Raw genomic sequence first — 21,481 nt, 5'->3', positions numbered from 1 at the left:
AAAATTTCATAATTATTAACATCAATTTGCTGTGATATGAAACAACCCGTATAACTCTCGAGCTCCTGAAGATAGAGAATCTATTTTTAGAATTCATCTTTTACTTTAACAAATTTACCATACCAGTGCATAATAATTCTTACTTCATTGCCTCCCTTTCTTTTTGGCAGTTTCCAATGAAGTTTCCAAACTGGCAGGAATGGACATGCTCGTGAATCTCAAGTAAGTAAGTTTCACTGTACTCAAAAACACGAGGAAACTGTTCAGTCAGATGCCAAACACATTCAATGAACTGCGTAAATACAGGAGATATTTCTTTGGGGTCTCCATCAAGCTGGCCACATCTATATGATAGAAAAGGTGAGAAAGAAAGCAACATTAAAATAAATTTTTCAAATATAAATTATTTTGGATGCTCTTATTTCCTCATCAAGAAAGTAAACTAGTACTCTGGTCCAAGGACCTCTTAGGATGAGGTAGGGTAAAGCATCTTTTTCTGCTCTATATGTTGAAACTTGGGAAATAATTAGACTTTTTCCACTTTGCCTGCCTTCCCCAGGAGGTACTATGCTCTTGCTACGCCTGACAGACCGAAGAGACCAGGACCACATCATTTCAGGAACTTCAGATGCAAATCCACAACACATTACTATAAACCAAGTGCACCAAGTATGTCTCTTTCTCTCTCACACATGTTCTCTCAGTGTTAGTCTGACATAGCTTAACACAATATCTGCTCTATTCTGTATATAAATATCAAATAAAACAAAGCACACAATTATTCAGACAGTAACATACACTGCCCAAAGATGTACTAGTTTGGGACATTTAGCATGGCCAATCCACCTGTGTCCAGGGTTGTGCAGGCTAGGTAAGTTAGCTATGATAAATGTAAGGTTACGGGAATAAGGGGGAGGGCTGGATCAGGGTAGGATGCTCTTTGGAGGATCAGTGCAGGGTCAAATGGGCCGAACGGTTCTGTCTGCACCATACGGATTCTATGATTAGTAAAACAATATAAAAGGAAACATTGAATTTAAAAAGGCTGAATGAACATTACCGAAATAGAAGCCAACTAGGTTTTAGTAAATTGAATAAACTTGGCTGTTTTGGATATTTTTACCTATTCCTGCATAGAACACTGATGCATTCTAAAGAAAGCAAACGATAAAAACAATGGTGATTTATGGAGAGAGAAATAAAGTTAATGCTAAAACAAACATAGAACTTCCTCCTCAGTGTTATACAATTCCAGGTTTTAGGTTCCACTCCACGGCTTGAGTCTCATAATCCCTGCTGGTGGGACCATCTTTTGGATCAGATATTAAACCAAAGTATCATCTGCCTGTTTGGATCAATTTAAAAACCTCTTGGTCGTACCATTTCAGAAATGGTGCTGGAAGTTTTCTCCAGTGTCTTGGTCAATAGCAATCAATCAACATCACAGAAAATAGATCACAGGGTAGCTGCATTGCACAAGTTGGCTGCCACGTTTCCTACATTACAACAGTTCAAAAATTATTTAATTGACTGTAAAGTGCTTTGAGACGATTGGTAGTTGAAAAATAGTACAAAAATGCAAGTCTGTTTTCTTTCAAGCATCTATTTTAGTTAATAAAAAATGTAATTTCCTCCAAATTCTATTCACATTACCTCTCAGCAAACTTGTGTCCAAATGTGATCCAGTCTTTTTCTATCAAAACCTTACAATAGAAAAGAATTAGTTAGAAGGAAATAATTTTTGAAAACTCATTAGTACAATCATCAGTTTGGTGTTTGACAGGACAACATTTAAAACAATAACTTACTCAATTAGGGCAGGATTTGTGCTTTTTTTTTGTCAAGTGTCATATAACTGCCTGATATTAGATTGTCGCATGGAGAAATCATTGATTTAGCAGCTTCAAACAAAAATGTTAAACACGGAGATGAATTAAGTTTAATTAATCCAAGTCACTCTCAAACAAGGTTTTATCAGCAAGGCATAATATGACATTTATGAAGAGTTATGATATTCAAATTACTCTACTACACTAATAACATTTTCACTTACATATACATTACCTTAATGGTGTGTCTGGTGTCATACTTGCCTACAAGTCTGTTTGGCCTTCATTTGGGATCCAAATCCTATCTGTTTAGAGTCATTGAGCATAATTTTATGGTCCCTCACCAGCTGTTTGCAGACAGGTGGGGAGCAACAATTCTCTGGATGGCCTTACCACTTCAACCTGTATGCAATTTTACAGGGGGGCAGGGAGAGCGTAGGATGCCCTGCTCTTGCATCAATTCAGCCCCTTAAGTGGGACATTAATGATCATTTAAGGGTCATTGCCTACTTGGCCTTAGTTTTGAGGCTGATGGGAGCAGTTCAAAGGCAGGGACCAGCTAGTCAGCTTGCTGAGGCCTTGAGCAAGGAGAAAACCACCTCTTTTCCACAGCAGAATTGTGCACCCAAAGTCTTTTCCCCCATGGATGTGCCCTATTCAGAACACAAAAGCAAGCCATTCATTTTTGGTAGAGTTCATGCTGCTAAATTATTACACAGTTTCATTTAAAGTATTGACAATAAGTATTAATAAGAATACGTCACCTCTGTACTGAGGCAATTCTGGAATGTAGGAATGCAGGAAGAAACAAAATATGTATTGTTTACATTTCTGTCAACTACTGACTCAACTACTCACCAGAAATCAAAGGAGTCTACATAATTAGAGACTCAAGACAGGAATCAACAAAAGATACACCTGACTCAAGTGAGTAATTTATATTAAAGTAAATATAGCTCTTTTCAGAGTCTTGCAGAGGCATAACAGCCCAAAACTTTGCACAATCCAGTGCCCGACTTTTAGCTTACGAGGGGAAGAATGCCTCATAGATATTGTACTCTTAAAACAATCCTACAGAACAAATGCAGAAGTAATATAATTAAAAGTTTATTCAGCCTCCTGTATTCATAGAATTTTGACAAACCTTGCAACATGCTATAATGACATATAAACAGGATTAATTCTCTAAAGTAATTAAACCTGCTCCACTACTGTTCCCACGAAATAAGCTTACATCATTCTGTTTGTGCTATATTATTTATTTTCTTCCAGGTTTTCCACATAAAGTGATATAGACCCAAATAGTTAATTTCACATCCCAACATCTTTTGCATTGCCCCTCTTCTGACAGCAGCAGTTCATGATGGAGTACATTTGCACACGCGGTGCCAGGCCTTTAATGTTACACACAAGCGATTACTTCTCATTTGAGCCTAGACAATGAGCATTAGCAAGATGTTCATCTACAGGCAGACATTGAAGCTAAATTCACTACATCTCCAACAAGTCCTTTGCTAGACCTAGTGGACAGATGATGATAATAATAGTGTCCTCATTGTTAATTCCATTCCCTACCAGACACCTTAGAGACCCTGAAGATCCTCCTTAAATGTAGGTGCAACCAATCCCCACAATAATTGTCAACCTGGTTGAACATGTTCTCAACCTTTTTTTTTTTGATTATACTAGTTTCTTCCAAATAAAAGACAATGCCCAAGTGGCTCCTTTAGCTTATGTTGTCCTTTTTGTGGCATACATGGAAAATTCTTTGTTTCAGTTCTGATCACATCTCTTCTCTGGACACATTATTCTGGTATGCTAATGACTTTCAGTGCCATTCCTTGGCATCACTCATTCTGGAAAATTTCATCATCTTTCTTTCAAGTTCCACCTTTGCATCAACTCCAGTTGCTCCCAGGGTCCTCCTTTCCCCAACTTCTATATTCCATTTCTTCGGATCAACCAAGAGTGTACCACTTTCACAGCTGCTTTGACCATACTTTCACCCCAAGACAAACTTTTTTTTTGATGATTATATAGGTATCAGTGGCACAAAGATCAACATAATTTAATACTTATGCAATATCAATTGTGGCACCGCTCATACATTTAAATCTCCATAAAAGATTCATTTCTATGATTAATGGAAGTGGGTAAAATTAACTAACAACTCTAGTCCAGTACAACACTTCAATTTGGTAAACAACATTTATACTTGATCTACAATGGCTAAAAAGAAGAAATGCTAGAATTATTTTGAAAAAGAATGCTTTTCTTACCATAAACCCTTTTATTGTTCTATAGTACGGGTCCAACAGCAGAGAACCCAAGGAACAGACTTGGGCCGTACGATCCCAACCATCAGAGCAATGGACTAAGACACTGGCACCTTCACGTCCCACTGCCTGTTCAAAGTATGGAAATAAAGAGAAATCATGTCATCAAGCCATTCAAGCAAATTTATTTCTTCAGGATAATAAAGAGAAATCCAGAGTTCTTAAATAAATTGTGTTTAAAACTTCGTATCAGCTTTTGTGTCAGCAACTCAAGATCAGATACAGACTTATATTTTTCATTACATGAAGTCGACTCCACATTCTGTGGAAGCAGGTTTGCAGTTTGATTCAAGCACTCGTGCACAAATATTTATCCATTCAGAGCTGTGTTTTTAACTGCTGTTGAACAATTGCTTAATGCTAATACACCATGAACCACAAAGCCTAGAGATTAAAGAATATACTCTACTTTCAAGTTCTTATTTTCAACACTTGCTCCCACTTCAGTTCACACTTGGTTCATCATCACTATTGGACACTATATTGATTAACTGCTTTTAATAGAAGAGTTATGGACAAAGAATCATTTTATTTCAGATATCCAAAGTATTTCATGCAAAGTGGCAAGAAAACAATCTATTTCTGCATCTGTATGGACAGTTGTCATCTATTTATATTGGAAGTTAGGAATGTGAATTGCTCACAACTATATTACTCATAAGCAATCACCTGTCGAGGAAAAAATCTTTTCCTCATGAGATGGTTACTGATGGACAGTCAGGATCATGTGCACAAAAATAACACACTGAAGATGCTAGAAATTTGAAACAGAGAACAAATATTCAAGCTGTCAAAAATTATTTTTGAAGAAAACACACAAATTAACAATTGAGGGGAGGGATTCACATCTTTTCCCAAATGATGTCTGCTCTGAACATGTCCAGTGTTTTCTCAAATGTGCTGCATCAGGCATAATGTTTGTTTCAATAGCAAATTGTCATTTATCAGACTTCAATGGTGAACAGCTAATATTATGGTTTAGAAGTGATCACTTTTTCAAATACCTGACTTGATTCTTTTTACTGTATTGTAGAAGTACCCTATAATGGATTATATTTAATCATAAATAACACATTTACTTTTAAACTACGCTGGAACAGACTGGTGTCAGTGGCTACTTATGTCTTGTGCGACCACCATTCTCTGATTTGAATAAAAAAGAACTTACAAAAATGTTTCATCAAGACTAGTGGCCCATGTTAGTTGTTACTATAAAAAATAATTTTTGGATTTTATAATTCCCCTCTAAGCCAGAAGATGAATCACTAAAAGCTAATTAGTTTTAAGTCTGAACTATACAATGTTTTGTCTTTTTAGTCCATAAAAAAAAAGGAACAGGAGCAGGCCATTCAGCCCCTTGAGCCTGCTCTGGAATTCCATAGGATCATAGCTGATCTGAGATTCCTTGTGTACACCTTCCTGCCTTTTCCCTGTAACTCTTGATTTCCCCTAGTGATCAAGAATCTATCTCAGCCCTAAATATACACTAGGTCTCTGCCCCAACAGCTCTCTGTGGTACTGAATTCCAAAGACTCAGTCCTCCAAGAGAAGAAATCCCTCCTCATGTTGGTCTTAAACTGGTCCCCCACTTCATTCTGAAAGAATGCCCTCTGGTTGTTCGGAACTCCCCATGAGGAGAAACATCCTCTGAATATTTATCCTGTCAAACCCCTTACGATCCTATACATTTCAATGGGATCATCTCTCATTCTTCTAAAGTCCGAAGAGTCCCAACTTGTTTAGCCTTTGCTCTTAAGACAATCCCTCCACACCAGGGATCATCCTAGTGAACCTTCTCTGAACTGCCTCCAATGAAATGATATATTTCTTTTAGTAAAGGGACCAAAACTGGTCTCAGTACTCCAGATGTGGTCTCATCAGTACTTTGTACAGTTGCAGTAAAACTTCCCTACTCTTATACTTGAACGCCCTTGAAATAAGGTCCAATATTCCATTAGGCTTCCTGACTATCTGCTGCACCTGTGCCTAACTCAGTGTTTTATGTACAAGTACTCCCAAGTTGTGTTGCAGCTTTCTGCAGTCTTTTTTTTTCCATTTAAGGATTATATTCCTTTGTTCTCCCTTCCAAAATGAACAACTTCACATTTTCCCACATTATACTCCATTTGCCAACATTTTGCCTCTTTACTTATCAATATCTCTCCAAATTGGTTGTATCATCATCACAACCTGCTTTTCCACATATTTTTGTGTCGTCCGCGAATTTGGCTGCAGTACATTCACTTCTTTCCTCCCAGTCATTAACATATATTCCAAAAAGAGTTGTATTCTCCGCACTGATCTCTGTGAAACCCCACTAATCACAGGATGCTGAAATGAATTAAAAAATCCTTATCACCACTCATTGTTTCCTGCCCATTAGCCAATTTGCTATAAATTACAATATACTATCTCCGACATTGTGGGCTCTTATATCTTATTACTTCAGTTTTTGTGAGGCGCCTTGGCAAATGCCTGCTGGAAGTCCAAACACAACACAACTTCTGGTTTCCCCTCGATCCACTCTGAGGATTCTTCAAAAGACTTTAATTTAGTCAGACAAGATTTCCCTTTCATGAAACCATGCTGTCTCTGGTTGGTTAGATTAAGATTTTCCAAATGTTCTGCTAAAATTTCCTTATCGATTGTTGGCAAAGTATTGAAATCAACAGATGTTCGGCTAATTGGGCCATAGGCACTTACTTTTTGCCTAACCTCTTTTTGAATAGGGGGTGTCACATTAGCAGTTTTCCAATCTTCTGGTATTTCTCCAGAATCTAACAATTTTTGGAAAATTATATGCATCCATTAACTCCGTCACTATGTCTGAGAATCCTAGAATGCAAGCCATCAGGGTCAGGAGATCTATCTGCTTTTAGCCCTACTAGTTTGTCTATTACTACTTCTTTAAATAATGGTGACGGTAATTAACTACTTAACCCTCAGCTGCAGAAGTAACATGTTTTAGTGTACAAGCTTGGAGTAAAAATTTTTTCCTATGCACAAAAGTTTTGATTCACATCAACTGGGCCAAAGCAAGTAGACTTTTACAGTATGAATAAGGTACCATTTTAGAGTTTGATTCATCAGACTTTGTTCCAAGTCTACCACATGGAGAAACAAAAAAACATTCTATTACCTCCTGCATCTGATCATTCTATTGTATTTAATCCTTCAGACAACAGTATGGTAGCATGTCCTTACATAATTTACAATATAAAACATGCCCTCATCATTAAGCTTTCGCAGCACCTTTTTTTTTGTAGAAATAATTAGAAATGGCATCTTATTCTGTCCTTAAAAACCTATTTTCAGCATGTTCTAAATAAAAAACAGTATGAAATGGATTCTTCGCACCTCCGTCACGATTGAAATTACATTTTAAAAGTGCTTTATGCTCACTAAAGGACAACCAATTAGATGAAACAGGACCTCATAGAAGGTTTATGGGTGGACGTCCAGTCTACGCTGAGTCGGTTGATTTCATCCAAAGAAGAAAAAAAATTTATGCAGTGGCCTTAAAGTTGGGATTGTGCAGGACGTGTTTTGTTGCTCCTGGTTTGTATTTGGCAAATATAAATGCATTTGTAGGGGCTAATACCCTTACTTCTTGGCCAGAAGTCCTGGTTTAAAGTCCCACTTTCTCCAGAGGGAACACATCTCAATTAAAAGCATCCATACATTTTTGTTTATGTTGTACACAGTCAACTTGGCTACGAGGCTCCTTGTGTCCGGTGCATTTACGGCCAGCTCAAACATGAAAGAAGGGCCACAGTTAAGGTACTGAATGTAATTAGTGCTATAACAGCAGTTTTTTTGTGGTGGGGGCAGTGGGGGAAGCACAGAGAAACAGAGACTGAGATGCAGGAGAGAGAGAGTCTGGATTTAAGGAAGGGAAAGAAAATTACAAGCAAAGGTCAAAAAGCTTTGAGTCTAGTGAAGGCTATCTCAGCTTTGTAATATACACCAAACATTGGCACTGTAACATCTTACTTATTCAGAAAGCTATATCTTTCCTCTATTAACTAAATTATTTGCTGAATAACATTTTATATGCAGGAAGGAAATTAATTTTACAACATATATGGTGAAGTAACATGTACTTTAGCAAGAGATGTAGCAGCATCCAACACAGCTTTAATGTGGCGAAGCCATCCAGAACTCTCCAAACCAATTAAGAAGTCATTCAGAGACAACTCTTTGGTTCCACACACTAAAAACAAGGAAATAAATAATTAACCAGTCAAATAATTATTTTAGCTTGCACATTTGGTAAAAATAACATATTTCTTACTTCCAGACTGCACAAGTAAATAAGTTTCTCATCTGTTACACAGAACGAGACAGAGGAATCTTTCTCAACATCTGTTTCATATTTAGCTATTGAATTCACGTGACTCACTCATTCCACCCAAAATAAAGTTAACAAATAAGGTTAACACTTTGAAATATTAACTCTGAAAAGATCATTTAATTTCTATATCAAATTGAAGGACTCCATTACGGTAATTTCCTAGCTCTAACACTGCAGAGGAAGTAACATATGACTCTTTCATAACCAAATGCTGAAGACTTGAAACAAAAATTTAAAAAAGTGCTCGATTCACTCAACAGGTTAGGTAGCATCTAATTCAATTGGCTAAAGATGTGCTTCCATGATGGTGGCACCTCAGAAGCTACTCAGATTGAGGGCAATTCGCATTGGTCAACAAATGCTGGCTTTACCCAGTACACCAACTTCTGATGAAAGAATTAAACTGAATCATCCATTTGACACTTCAAGCAGAAAACGGCTGAAAGAGATTCACCCTTATCTTTCGCACCAGTGTGCTCAGTTTCACCATTATTGACGATGGGCATATCTGCCAAGTGTCCTTACCCTATTAGGTGTTTAATTTTCTACACGTTCATAACTTAAGTGCAGGACTGCAGAAATTGGATTCACTGGCTGTAGACTTGGTTCACTGTTTGTAGAATGCTGTTCTGCATCTAGTCATCCATTACATCCTGAACTATATTTTCACAAGGGGAATTTTTTTTGAGTATGCCTCATGCTATTCCTGGCATGATCTCCTACACTCCTCATTTGGTACAGGTTTGGTAGCTAGCCTGTGTTAATGGTCAAATGAAGGGTATGTCACAGAACGAGGTTTCATATTGTACTGGCCATCAGTACCTCATGATGACCAACTCCGAGCTGCTAGGTTTCCTCTGAATTTGTCCCATTTAGCACAGTAGTAACGAATGCTGGAATCTCAAGTCCAGAGTAAGCTCTGTGCTCATTACTCTCTGTACCTCTTCCAAGTAGCATTCAGCATGAGGAATACTAACTTATCAGTTGAAACGTGGTGGTCGGTAGTCATCAGAGAAATTTCCTTAATCATGTTTAACTCAATTGCATAAAATTTCACAAGGTCAACTGTTGAGAATGTGCAGGATTGCTCCCTCCTGATTGTATACTATTGCACTATCATCTCCGCTGAGTCTGTCCTAGTAAAACAGTGTATAGCCAGGTATGGTGATAGAAGAGGTTGAGATAGTCATAATCACAGCCTTTCAGCTGAATCATTGCCTTTCAGCCAAAGTCAAGTTCTAGTCCACACTGCAAAAAGATGGTGGATTTTCTTCCCCAAAAAGGCACTAGTAAACCAGATGGATTTTTAATGACAATTTAGTAGTTTCACAGTCACGATTACTGACTAGATCCACACCAATGTGCTCAATTTTCAATTTTCCTCTGAAATGGCCTAGCAAACCATATTGTTGAATCAAAATGCTACAAAACAACTAAATGATCAGCATCTTGGTAAGGTGGTAAAGGAGTTGCTTGCTAATAGAAATGTAGCTCAGTACATTCCACCACATTCAGAAGAGGGAAAAACAGGACAGGAGGAATTATGAAGCCCTGCAAGATTTACATACCATACGATAGAAACAGCAGATCAAAACACACCTTCATTGACTTTCTGCAAGCTTGCTCTCATGACATGTATATTTTCAATCCCAACAAACTTAAATCTAATATTGGAATAGTTGTCTTCATTTTCATAACCTTTACCAGCAGCTCGATTTGCTATTGCATTTAGCTGAAAAATATAAGAAAAGTCTATTGTGATATTCAAATTTCATGCAATCGCCATACTTTAGTTAAACTTATCTAGTAAATTATCTCTTTCAATAAATGGACACTGACAAATACTAAAACAAGATTCACACATACTTTTGGTCTTGTATCCATTACATACATGAAGTGGCTGTTGGGATTAGCTTTACTTATAGCTTGCAGCATATGCTCGTCTTCTAGACACCTGGCACTAAAGCCAGATAATGGTTGGCTGCATCTACAAATGGCAGCCTGGTAAGAAAAGAAAGATAATGGTTAGTTTGAAAAAACAATAGTTTTGTTTAAAAACAGCACAGTAGCAGGCCACTTCCACCTTCATTTCCTCAAATCAGAGGGGCAGAGTCTTTATTGTACTGGGCACACAACTTGCTTGACTACTAAAACCAGATTTGGTAGGAAACATTAGCTGATACATCTGGCTTCTATAATTGTTGCACTGCCTGCCTTTGATTTTTACTTTTATGCTCCATAATACTTAGTAGCTTCTCTCTCCATTCTCTGCACATTTGTAATTTGTGCTTCTTCTTGCATCATTTTTATTTTAACCTATTACATGTTAGCTACCTCTCTAAGAAAGAAAAATATAAACTATGGAACCTTGTCAACAGCATGCTTATTAGTGACATGACAGTAATGACCATTAATACAAATGAATGACCATACCTGTGTCTGGTGGAAAAAATAGGACAACGCAGGAAATCTTCCTTTGCTCCTGAACTTGGAACTCCCAACTATAATGGGCTTGCTGACACTTCTGGGAACGTATAGTTCTGTTGGATATGTATCACAAACCTGTTCGTGGAAAAGAACAAGTACATTCATGAAATGAAAAAAGCTAATGCTACCAGCATAAAGAAATATCCACAACTCCCAGGTGTCATTTGTTATAAGAGACGTTTGGTAACAGTGGGTACAGTCTATAAATACAGAAGCCCAAAGAGACTTAGGGGCTCAGCTCACAGATTTTTCAAATGCCACAAACAGGTGCAGAAAATAAAGCAGGGTGGCTAATGGGATGCTAGACTTGATATCTACAGTATATACAAGACTGCAGTATAAGGTCACAGAAGTTATGCTGCAGCCAAACAAATCCTTGGTTAGAACACACTTCGAGCACTATGAGCATAACTAGGCACAACACCTTACGAAGGATACATGGAGTACAATGTGGGTTTACGAGAATGATAACTGGACTTCAGGGTTAAGTTATGAAGAAAGATTGTGCAGATTAGGCCTGTTTTCTCTAAAATTTAGACGGTTAAAGGGTGACGTGATTAAAGTCTTCAAGATATTAACAAGAAGAGATGGGGCAGACAAAGCTAAACTATTTTTCCTGTTTGAGGATTATAGAACTGGGAGACAGAGTCTAAAAACTGCTAACACTGGCCAGTCTGTTAAGGAAAGATGTTATGAAGCACTTCTACACACAAAAGACAGTAGAAGTTTGGAACGCTCTTCCACAAATGGCAGCCGATGCAAAATCAGTCATTAACTTTAAATCTTGGATAGATAATTTTTGTTAATCAAAAGGTATTAAGGGACATAGACCAAAGCCAGGTACATGGAGTTAGACCACAGATGTGCTATGATCACACAATGGTGGAAAAGGCTCAAGTGGATGAACAGCCTACTCCTGTGTGTTCCCATGTTACATTTGCTTTGTTACAACAAAAGAAATTTAATTTGATCAACTAATAAAGGGATAATAAGATGTAAATAAGTAGGATTATTTTGTATTGACTTCTGCAAGCAAAGTCATTTAAAGTGACTCCCAGTAACAGATTTAATTAACAAGAAATGTTACTACAAAATCAGTAGAATGAATTTTCAATGATTTAGGTCTACCTCCCAAAGGGGAACTGACAATGTAACTAATTCAATTGAATGAGTATCAAATACTTTAACAGTTTAATAGAACAGTTCAATTTTATTCAAAATTACACAGTTCAATGTCAATCTTTATTTGGATGGCAAGAGATTTGGACCGTGTCTGTGAACCCTAAAGTACAACTTTGGAAAAAACTGGGCAATACAGGAAACTGCATTGTTGTGAAAACAGGGTAGAATATGAATAAACAGCTCTTACAGCAAGATAATGATAAAAAAAAATTGCAAGTGAGAAATAAATTAAGAGGACCATCCTGCCCAGTAATTATGTGCATTATTAGACAGTGAGTTCAAGATCAACATTGCTGAAAGAACTGGGTATAATGTCTCACCAATCTGTGGCCATTACAAACACACACTTGAGAAAGAGGCTTTTGGAACCAAAACTGGAACCAGAATATTTTGAAGCAAGTATGTGCACTAAACTTTTTTTCAACCACAGATTATTTCAGTTAGCTAAATACGATCAAACATCAGGAAGAGGACTGAAAACGGAAGAAAATCTGAGTAAACATTATTCATTTTACTTCTTTCAATAAGCATTACAACTCCATATTCTTGACAATTTCTTCTTACCTTGTAACCTCTGTTTACATCAGTTAACTGCCAGATATCATTTGGGATTCTCATACGTTGATATTCATCATTTAAATTAACAACTTTCCAGCCCATCATTCTCTCATATTCGGTCTTCTTAGGTGTATATGAGAATGCATAGAGGTCATCATACTTAACTGAAAAACAGAATGTAGTCAATTGTTTACTAAGTCTACAAATACTTGTAAGAAATAAAATGACAAAAATCACTCAAATTCACACACTTGTTCCAAGTGATATCACTTTGTTAAAGGGCAAAAATCGATGGGTCTTGTGGAGCAGTGGTGGGATCTCCACCTTTGAACCAGACGATTAAGGCTCAAGTCCCACATATGCCTCTTATATCAGAACCGATTGACTGCAAATATCCAAGTATTGATTTTGTTTAAAGACAGTTAAATCAGATTTAAAGTAACTGGAAATATATACAATATTCAGTGACAAAACTGCAACTAGGGATCATGATTATAACAAGTTTCGATACACCCAAGAATTCCAGGAATGATGCCATCATCAACTACGCCAAACAGCTGTAAGATTTTCAATTGCATCAGATCCTTTCCTACACGGCAAGTTCAAGATACCAGTTTTGTTACTACAAAAGGCAGAACTGAAAGTGTTTTTTGGCATCGAGAATTAGTAGATCAGTCAAAGGTCTAAAAAAAATGTTGGGCTGCTCATGTCCACCATCTAGAAAAAATGTTGGGCTGCTCATGTCCACCATCTAGTGGTTGGTTTAAGAGCAACACTGGAGGACGAACAGGAGCTGTTACCTGAGATAGTAGGAACTGCCAATGCTGGAGAATCTGAGATAACAAGGTGTAGTGCTGGATGAACACAGCAGGCCAAGCAGCATCAGAGGAGCAGGAAAGCTGACGTTTCGGGTCTAGACCCTTCTTCAGAAACAAGCTGTTCTTCAGAACAAGCTGTTAACTGAGCTTGTTCTGAAAAAGGTAACGTGTTCATCCAGCCCTGCACCTTGTTGTCTCGGATTCTCCAGCATCTGCAGTTCCTACTATCTCTTGTTCTGAGAAAGGATTACTTGACCTGAAACGTTAACTCTGATTTCTCTCCACAGCTGCTGCCAGACCTGCTAAGCTTTTCCAGCAATCTCTCTTTTTGTTTTCGATTTACAGCATCAGCAGTTCTTTTGATTTTTATTTGTTAACTGATCTGACCATCTGATGAATTTCCAAGGAGGAAAAGATACGTGAGCAATTATGTAACCAAACAAAAAAAAAATCTCAGCTCATCACATTTTGAATGTTTATTAAGTACAAACAAACCAGATTTAGAACATACTTCTGTATAACTCACTCTACTTAATCTCAAAACAAAATGATGAGATCCTCCTCAAGTAGAATTTAGGGAGTTAGGCAAAAACAAACCTCTTAGGCAGTAACTTCATGATTGCTCCAAATACTACGTGCTGTTGAGTATAAAAATAGCAGGATTGAGCATGTTTGGAAAACAGGAAGGGGAACTTTAGGTTTCTGAGGCACTGGCAGTTCGAACCTACACAAGGAGAACGGGTTACACCTTAACAGAAGTGGGATGAATAGGTTTGTAGTGAAGTTGGTATAGTACTTGTGGATTGAAAGGCAGGACGTTAGAATTTGTTTGCAAAACGATAGGGGCGGGGGGGGGGGCGAAGAGTGCATGGTCCCTTTGAAAGATGTGTTTTTTTTTTACACGAGATTAAAAAAGGTCTGCAGGCAGCAGCAGATGCACGCAGGGTTCTTGAAATTGAAACATTGTATCAAGAGGCTATACTGTTAACAGGCAAAGCAGCATTTTTACCAAGTGTGCAGATTTTTGAATTTTGCCAATTAATTTAAACTAGGCCCTAGGTACCAAAGCCCAGTTAAATTTAAATCTGATGGTTTTGACAACCTCAGATCAATCATATTGTAAGAAATCAACAGGTCATCAAGGGTATAAAAGAAAACGGCATTTAAAAAAAAATCGGTAAACTGCCATCTGTTAAAAGAACAGCTATCAGGTCTAAAGAAAGAGAGAATCACCGGCTCTCTCAGTAAGATCTCAGAATAAGCACCATGGCACTCAGCTAATATTCCTGACACAAGAATTCAACAGAGGAAGATGCTCCTGACTGGAGGACAGCAGAGAATGCAAAGAACATTCCAGAAGACTTATCCTGGGTGTGATTTTGACAGATTGGGCTTTTTTTTATTAATTTGGTTTATGTAAGTGGGACTTGTATCTATTGGAACCACACACCATTAGAACTTTGTTTTATTTAGGAATAGTTATTAGTTAAGGGGGAATTGTTCAGTTGTGTTAGTAGTTCTGTTAATTTGTTAACTGTTAGTTAGATAAATAAATTAATTATAAAGGGAGTATCAGGAATTTCTTACTTAACTACTGCTTTAATAGATTATGAGGCAAGGTGAGCATCTCTTGGTGTTTCGGTTTTAGTTATGGTGGTGGCGGTTGGGGGTGGGGCGACCACGCCTTCATAACATACTTGTGAGAAAACTTAATATTGCTGTTAGTCATGGTGGTAGTGGAAGGGTGGGGAGGGTCAACTAGTTTGTCAAGGAGTCAGGGATGCAAGAGGGAGTTCAGATAAGATAAAAACAAATTTGTTATAAGGAAGTGGAAAAACTGAGTGCAAATGATCGCAAAAACAAGTTCTGGAATCAACCAGATTCAATCTACAGTTAAAAAAAATTAAAAGCAGTTTGAAGGCACAGCGCATTGACAGCAACATAAGTGATTTGAAGGCATTGAGAAGTAAAAGTCTAAATCATTGCCATCGCACATGAGACACAGCTGTAGGGTGCTCAAGATTGGGAGCTAATATTAAAGATTTCTGGCAGTTAGGATGTTCAAGCAAAAAGGAAAAGAAGGTGGTTGTGCTGACAATAAATAATGGGATCAATGTAGCAGACAGAGTATTGTTGATTAAACAACAGGATGTAGTATTTGTTTGAGCACAATTTAAAAGAAGGGACAGTAAACATCAATAGAAGAGATTTATAGGCCACCAAACAGAACAGAGGTGCATGTCACAAGGGAAATTCAATAATCATGGGTGACTTCAATTTACATAAAAACTGGGTAAATCTAATGAACAACAATGCTGTGGAGGAAGAATTCCCAGATTGTGTTCAAGGCAGCTTTTCAAATAATACTTTGAAGACCAAACTAGGGCACAAATTATTTTAGACTCGCTATTATTGAATGAGAAACGTCTAATTAATAATTTTATTACAAGAGAACATTTTAGAAATAGTGACTATAATATAAAAACATAGAAAAATAGGAGGAGTAGGCATTTCAGTCCTTTGAGCTTGATTCGCCATTCAATATGATCACCGCCAATCATCCGACTCAGTATCCAGTTCCCACTTTCTTCGCGTAACCTTTGATCCCTTCAGTCTTAAGAACTGTATCTTATTTGTTGAAAACATTCAATGCTTTGACCTCAACCACTTTCAGTGGCAGAGAATTGCACAGACTCCCCATATTCTGTTTAGACATTTCTCTTCATCCCAATTTTAAATGGCTTAGCCCATATCCTTGGTCTGTGACCCCTAGTTCCAAACTCTTTGGTCACTGGAACTAGCCTTCCTACATTTACCCTGTCTAGCCTTGTTAGAATTTTATACGTTTCTAAGAGATCCTCTTTCTTTCAAACTATAATGAATATAATCCTAACTGATCTAATCTCCATGCATCAATCCTTCCATCTCAGGAATCTGTCTGGTAAATCTTCATTGCACTCCCTCCATAGTCAGAACATCCTTGGATAAGGAGACCAAATTTGCACACAATACTCCGGGTCTGGTCTCACCAAGGCACTGTATGATTGTAGCAAGGTATCCCTGCTCCTGTACTTGAATCCTCTCACTATGAAGGCCAACATACCATTTGCCTTCTTTACCACCTGGTGCACCAATGTACAACAGAATTTTCCACTTAAGTTTTAAAACTAAGTAGTTCAATGTAAAACAAGGGTTTTTAATCCATGAAGAGCAATTATAAAAAGTATAAAGGAGGAAAATGGCTATGATTATTTCAAAGAGTTTAAAAGGTTTAACAGATAGATTTCTTTTCAACCTGGTTATCCGTTAAATAGTTAATACCTAGTTTTTTTAAAAAAACACACATCTTTAAGGTAAAAACACCCAATAGGACGGAAAACCATAGCTAGCCAACAAGGGAAGTTAACAAAGAAGGCGGCTTATCAAGTTGCCAAACAAGTTGGCAACCTGAGGATTGGAGAATTATAACTCAAAGGAGGATCTAGAAATTTATGGAGAGAGAATAGAATATGAACATAAAATGGCAAGAAATATAACAATAGATGGTAAAAGCTTCTAGAGGCTTGTTAAAAGAAAAAGATTAGCAAATACCATTACAGATAGACACAGGAGAACTTGGTGAAACAAAACGACCGTGTATCTGTTTTCACAGTGGAAGATACAAAGTCTCCTGGAAATAATTAATATCCTAGTTCGAATGTGGAACTGAAAGAAATTCATATTGGCACAAAGTAATTTGGAGAAATTAACTGGACAAAAAATTGACATATCCCCAGGACCCAACTACTTCACCCAAGAGTCCTTGAAGAGGTGGCTACAGAATTAGTGGATAGATTGGTGATAATGTTTCAAAATTCTATTAAGCAATGGTGCCTACAGATTGGAAGGCTGCAAGTGTAGCCTCATTGTTCAACAAGGGAGGGACACAGTAAACAGGAAACTTCAGACCCGTTAGTCAGATATCAGGAGTAGGGAAATTACTAGAATATTTTAAAACGGACATCATACCAAGATATTTAGGCAATAGTTATCTGATTGGACAGACTCAACATGGATTTATAAAAGGTGGAATCGTGTTTGCCAAACTTGATTGGGTCTTTTTTAAAAAGGATGTTTCTAGCACAATTGATACAGGGAAACCAGTGAACGTAGGGTATTTAGATTTTCCAAAGACTTCCCACACAGGAGGATATTAAACAAAATTAAAGCACATGAATTAGAGGTAATATACTAGCATCGATAAAGACTGGTAATAGGCAGAAAGTAAAAATTAATGAATCAGGTTGGTAGACAGTGACCAATACCACAAGATCAATGCTTGAGCCCTGGATGTTTTCAATCTATAAATCGAAGATGCGGATCCAGTGGCCAATTGTAACGTTCCCAAGTTTGTAGATAATACAAAACCTGGGTGATAATGAGAGTTGCAAGGAGGATGTGATGAGGCAAATGAATTCACACTGGGTAAATGAGTTGGCAACAGCATGATAGATAGAACATAATGTGGAAAACTATTATGTAATCCACTTTGACAGGAGGAACAAAACGCAAGTCATGTTAACTGAGATAAAAAAAGTACGTCTTCCTCAGATGGTGAATCTTTGGAATTCTTAACCTGAGATGGCTATCAAAACTAAGTCATTAAGTATGTTCAAGACAGAGACTGATAGCTTTCTAGTTGCTAATGGCATCAGGAGAATACAGGACAAGGCAGATATCCAGCCATGATCAAGAATGGCAAAGTAGGCTCAAGTGGGTGAATGGCTTAGTTTTACGGTCCTATACTGTATCAACAAGAATACTCCCATTTTTTGTGGAAACTACTGGTGCAGTTCAGAATTTTGAACATTTCAGTGATATGGGTCTTAAGTCTTTCAAAACTCAGTTGACACTATTCGAACTGGTATAACATAGGACAATACCACCTTAAATCAGTGTGACCTGAATTAACTAACCAGTCCAAGATATGCAATGACAATGAGTTAACTTACTTAATCACTCAACTTTAAGTGACACTTTGGTACAGTTGTCCGACACGACCAGCTGCTCTTCACACCCAAAACTAGTTCACAGCATTGGCCAAAAGGTTTCACCTTACCAGCAATGCAAAGGTTTAGTCAAGTTAAAATTTTCCAGTTAAAAACAGCGTGTATACATAGAGTCATACAGCACAGAAACAGACTCTTCGGTCCAACTAGTCCATGCTGAACATGATCCAAAACTAAACTAGTCCCACTTGCCTGCTCTTGGCCCATATCCCTCCAAACCTTTCCTATTCAGGTACTTATCCAAATGCTTTTTAAATGTTGTAACTGTGCCCACATCCACCACTTCCTCAGGACGTGCATTCGACACGCAAATTACCCTGTGTAAAAACGTTTTCGTATTTTTTAAATCTTTCTCCTCTCACCTTAAAATTATGTCCCCTAGTCTTGAAATCCCCCATCTTAGGGGGAAGACACTTACTATTGATCCTATTTATAACCCCTTACGATTTATTAAACCTAAAGAATGTCACCTCTCCACCTCCTATGTTCCAATGAAAAGTGTCCCAGCTTATCCAGCCTTTCTTTATAATTCAAGCCTTCCATACCCAGCCACATCCTGGGAAATCTCTTCTGAACCTCCTCTATTTCGATAATATCCTTCTTCTAACAGGGCGACCAGAACTGGACACAGTACTCCAGATGAGGCCTCATCAACATTCTGCACAACTTCAACATGACGTCACAATTCCTGTACTCAGAAGAACTGAGCAATGAAGGCAAGCATGCTAAATGCCTTTTTACCTATCCGGTCTATATGTGACGCAAACTTCAATGAATTATGTACCTGAACCCCTAGGTCTCTCTGTTCTACAACACTACACAAGGCCCTACTCCCCATTCACAAAAACAGTCAAAAAGGACTAAGGAAAATTTTGTCAATATTCTCTGAATTACACATTGTAGACCTGGTCTTTGCAAATGTGATTCTGAATATATTGTTGCTCACAGAGTGAATCTTCTCCCTAACATTTCTTTGCCTAACATTTCTTTGCCTGGATCCTTTAGATCAGCTTACTACTCATTACTTAAATCGATGCAAGTTAGCTATAGGAAATTATGAACAGTCACATATGATTGTGACTACATTCTAATTGCAATTTGTTTCAGATCAGAGCTACTACTTTCCATAACTTTCCAGCTTAAAAGTATCAAGTAAGTCTAACATGTATAGTGTCATACTGGACAAAGTATACTGAACAGATGAGTATATATTTAACTTTTTCTAAGATATCTAGTAACTAGCAAGAACTGAACAAAGTTAAATTTAATAAATTAATGTTTTGAGATCTCTATTTATCACCATGCATACCTGGTCGCGAGAGCTTGAGTAGAGAGTTGAAAATGTCATGACAGTCCCTTTCTCTTGGAATGATGAAGTGAATGACCCGAAAATTCTTGCAGTGAATTACTAATGGACACCCAACTGCTGTCAGAGGAAGTTTTTCTACAACAGCAATGTGATGATGCATTATCTAAAGAACAATCAAATAGATACATTTTAAAATACTCAAATGTGTAATTAATATTTGCTAACCAATTAAATAAAAACTAAAGAAATACAGATGCTGGAAATCAGAAACAAAAACAGAAATTGCTGGAAAAACTCAGCAGGTCTGGCAGCATCTGTGGAGAGAAGGCAGAGTCACCATTTGGGATCAAGTGACGCTTCTTCAGAACTGCCACTGCCTCCAAGCAGGGATATTTTCTCACCTTGTCCAGTCCCTTCCCACTTATATCCGTGATCCTTCTGACATTTTATGCGAGTTTCAGAATTTCCAGTTCGCAGGCTGCAGCCACCACCTCTTTCAATGGACGTGCAATCTCTTTGCATGTTCATGCCCCATCGGGATGGTCTCAGGGCTCTCTGCTTCTTCCTGGAAAAATAAAAGGCCTAAACCATCCCCATCCAGCTCTACTACCTGGTGGAGCTCATCCTCACTTTGAGCATCTCCTTTAACTCCTCCCACTTTCTTCAGATCAAAGGAGTGGCCGTGGGTACCCGGATGGGCCCCAGTTAAGCCTGTCTCTTTGTGGGGTACATGACACATTTCTTGTTCCAGTCCTATTCGGACCCCCACCCACAATTCCAGTACAATGACAGAGTTCTGATGGAGTGTCACTGTAAGAGAAATGTCAGTTATGCTTTCTCTCCACAGCTGCTGCCAGACACGCTAAGTTTTTCCAGCAATTTCTGATTTTTTTTGTTTACTAACTATTTGAGGTATGGAGAAGGAAAAAAGAAAAAGATGAAAGTGGCTAGAATGACCACTTCTGTGAACAATGGACATTATTCTAATATGATACATCTGTGTAGGAAAATATGCTAGGACGTGGAGCAGTGAGATCGTTATTGATGATACCAGTTAAAGAATTAAAGAAATATCATGGTCCTTAAATATTCTGCCCTTAAATTATTTTAGTGAAGTTCACAAAAGACTAGGTCAATAGGAAATACCCCTTGACAGTGTTTTTGTTGCATTTAAGTTAATGATTTGCGCAAACTAAAACTATTCAATTTTCAAATATTCTCCAAATATTTAACTCTTCCACATTACTGTATCCTTAACTATCCCTTTAAACAAGAATTAAAATGAAATTCCAAAATATTAAAAGATAGTGATGTTCATATTTAAAGTACCTGCTAGAATTCCTAAATTTTATTCTACAAAAAAAAAAATCAGCACACCAAAAGCTATAACTCATACAAACACTTAACTGACAAGCCCTCAAATACAACTATACTAACAGGAGAGAAAGATCTAAATAACAGTGCTTTTGATTTTTGAGTCAAGGGAAAATCTTATACTTTTAGATCTTCAGAACCTAAGCAAGTAAGCAAGCAACTGAGAAGTACTTATAGCATAGAAAA

The 21,481-nt window shown here is 37.5% G+C and overlaps 1 protein-coding gene and 1 long non-coding RNA gene across 4 annotated transcripts in view; one reads left to right on the top strand and one right to left on the bottom strand.

Moving 5' to 3' along the window:
* mtmr6 (myotubularin related protein 6) overlaps positions 1-21,481 on the bottom strand; it is a 37,328-nt gene that overhangs the window by 4,875 nt on the left and 10,972 nt on the right. For 2 of the 3 annotated variants that reach the window (XM_020530582.2, XM_048597554.1), the window contains exons 3-11: positions 19,922-20,084; positions 12,753-12,910; positions 10,953-11,081; positions 10,386-10,520; positions 10,119-10,251; positions 8,269-8,378; positions 4,109-4,234; positions 1,654-1,703; positions 144-344 (exon numbers count right to left, since the gene is read on the bottom strand). In XM_020530582.2, coding sequence (XP_020386171.2) covers positions 144-344; positions 1,654-1,703; positions 4,109-4,234; positions 8,269-8,378; positions 10,119-10,251; positions 10,386-10,520; positions 10,953-11,081; positions 12,753-12,910; positions 19,922-20,084 — 1,205 coding nt within the window. Of the gene's footprint in view, positions 1-143; positions 345-1,653; positions 1,704-4,108; positions 4,235-8,268; positions 8,379-10,118; positions 10,252-10,385; positions 10,521-10,952; positions 11,082-12,752; positions 12,911-18,555; positions 18,633-19,921; positions 20,085-21,481 lie in introns of those variants that run through there. The other variant, XM_048597555.1, reaches the window with a different exon arrangement.
* On the top strand, positions 169-4,764 carry LOC125483264. Its single transcript, XR_007262210.1, has 3 exons — positions 169-222; positions 560-669; positions 4,134-4,764. It is a non-coding gene; the product is annotated as an uncharacterized LOC125483264 (long non-coding RNA).

Source organism: Rhincodon typus, chromosome 6 (genome assembly GCF_021869965.1).
Source record: "Rhincodon typus isolate 14 chromosome 6, sRhiTyp1.1, whole genome shotgun sequence".
NCBI classification, from domain to species: domain Eukaryota; kingdom Metazoa; phylum Chordata; class Chondrichthyes; order Orectolobiformes; family Rhincodontidae; genus Rhincodon; species Rhincodon typus.
This window is presented reverse-complemented; position numbering and strand designations above follow the sequence as displayed.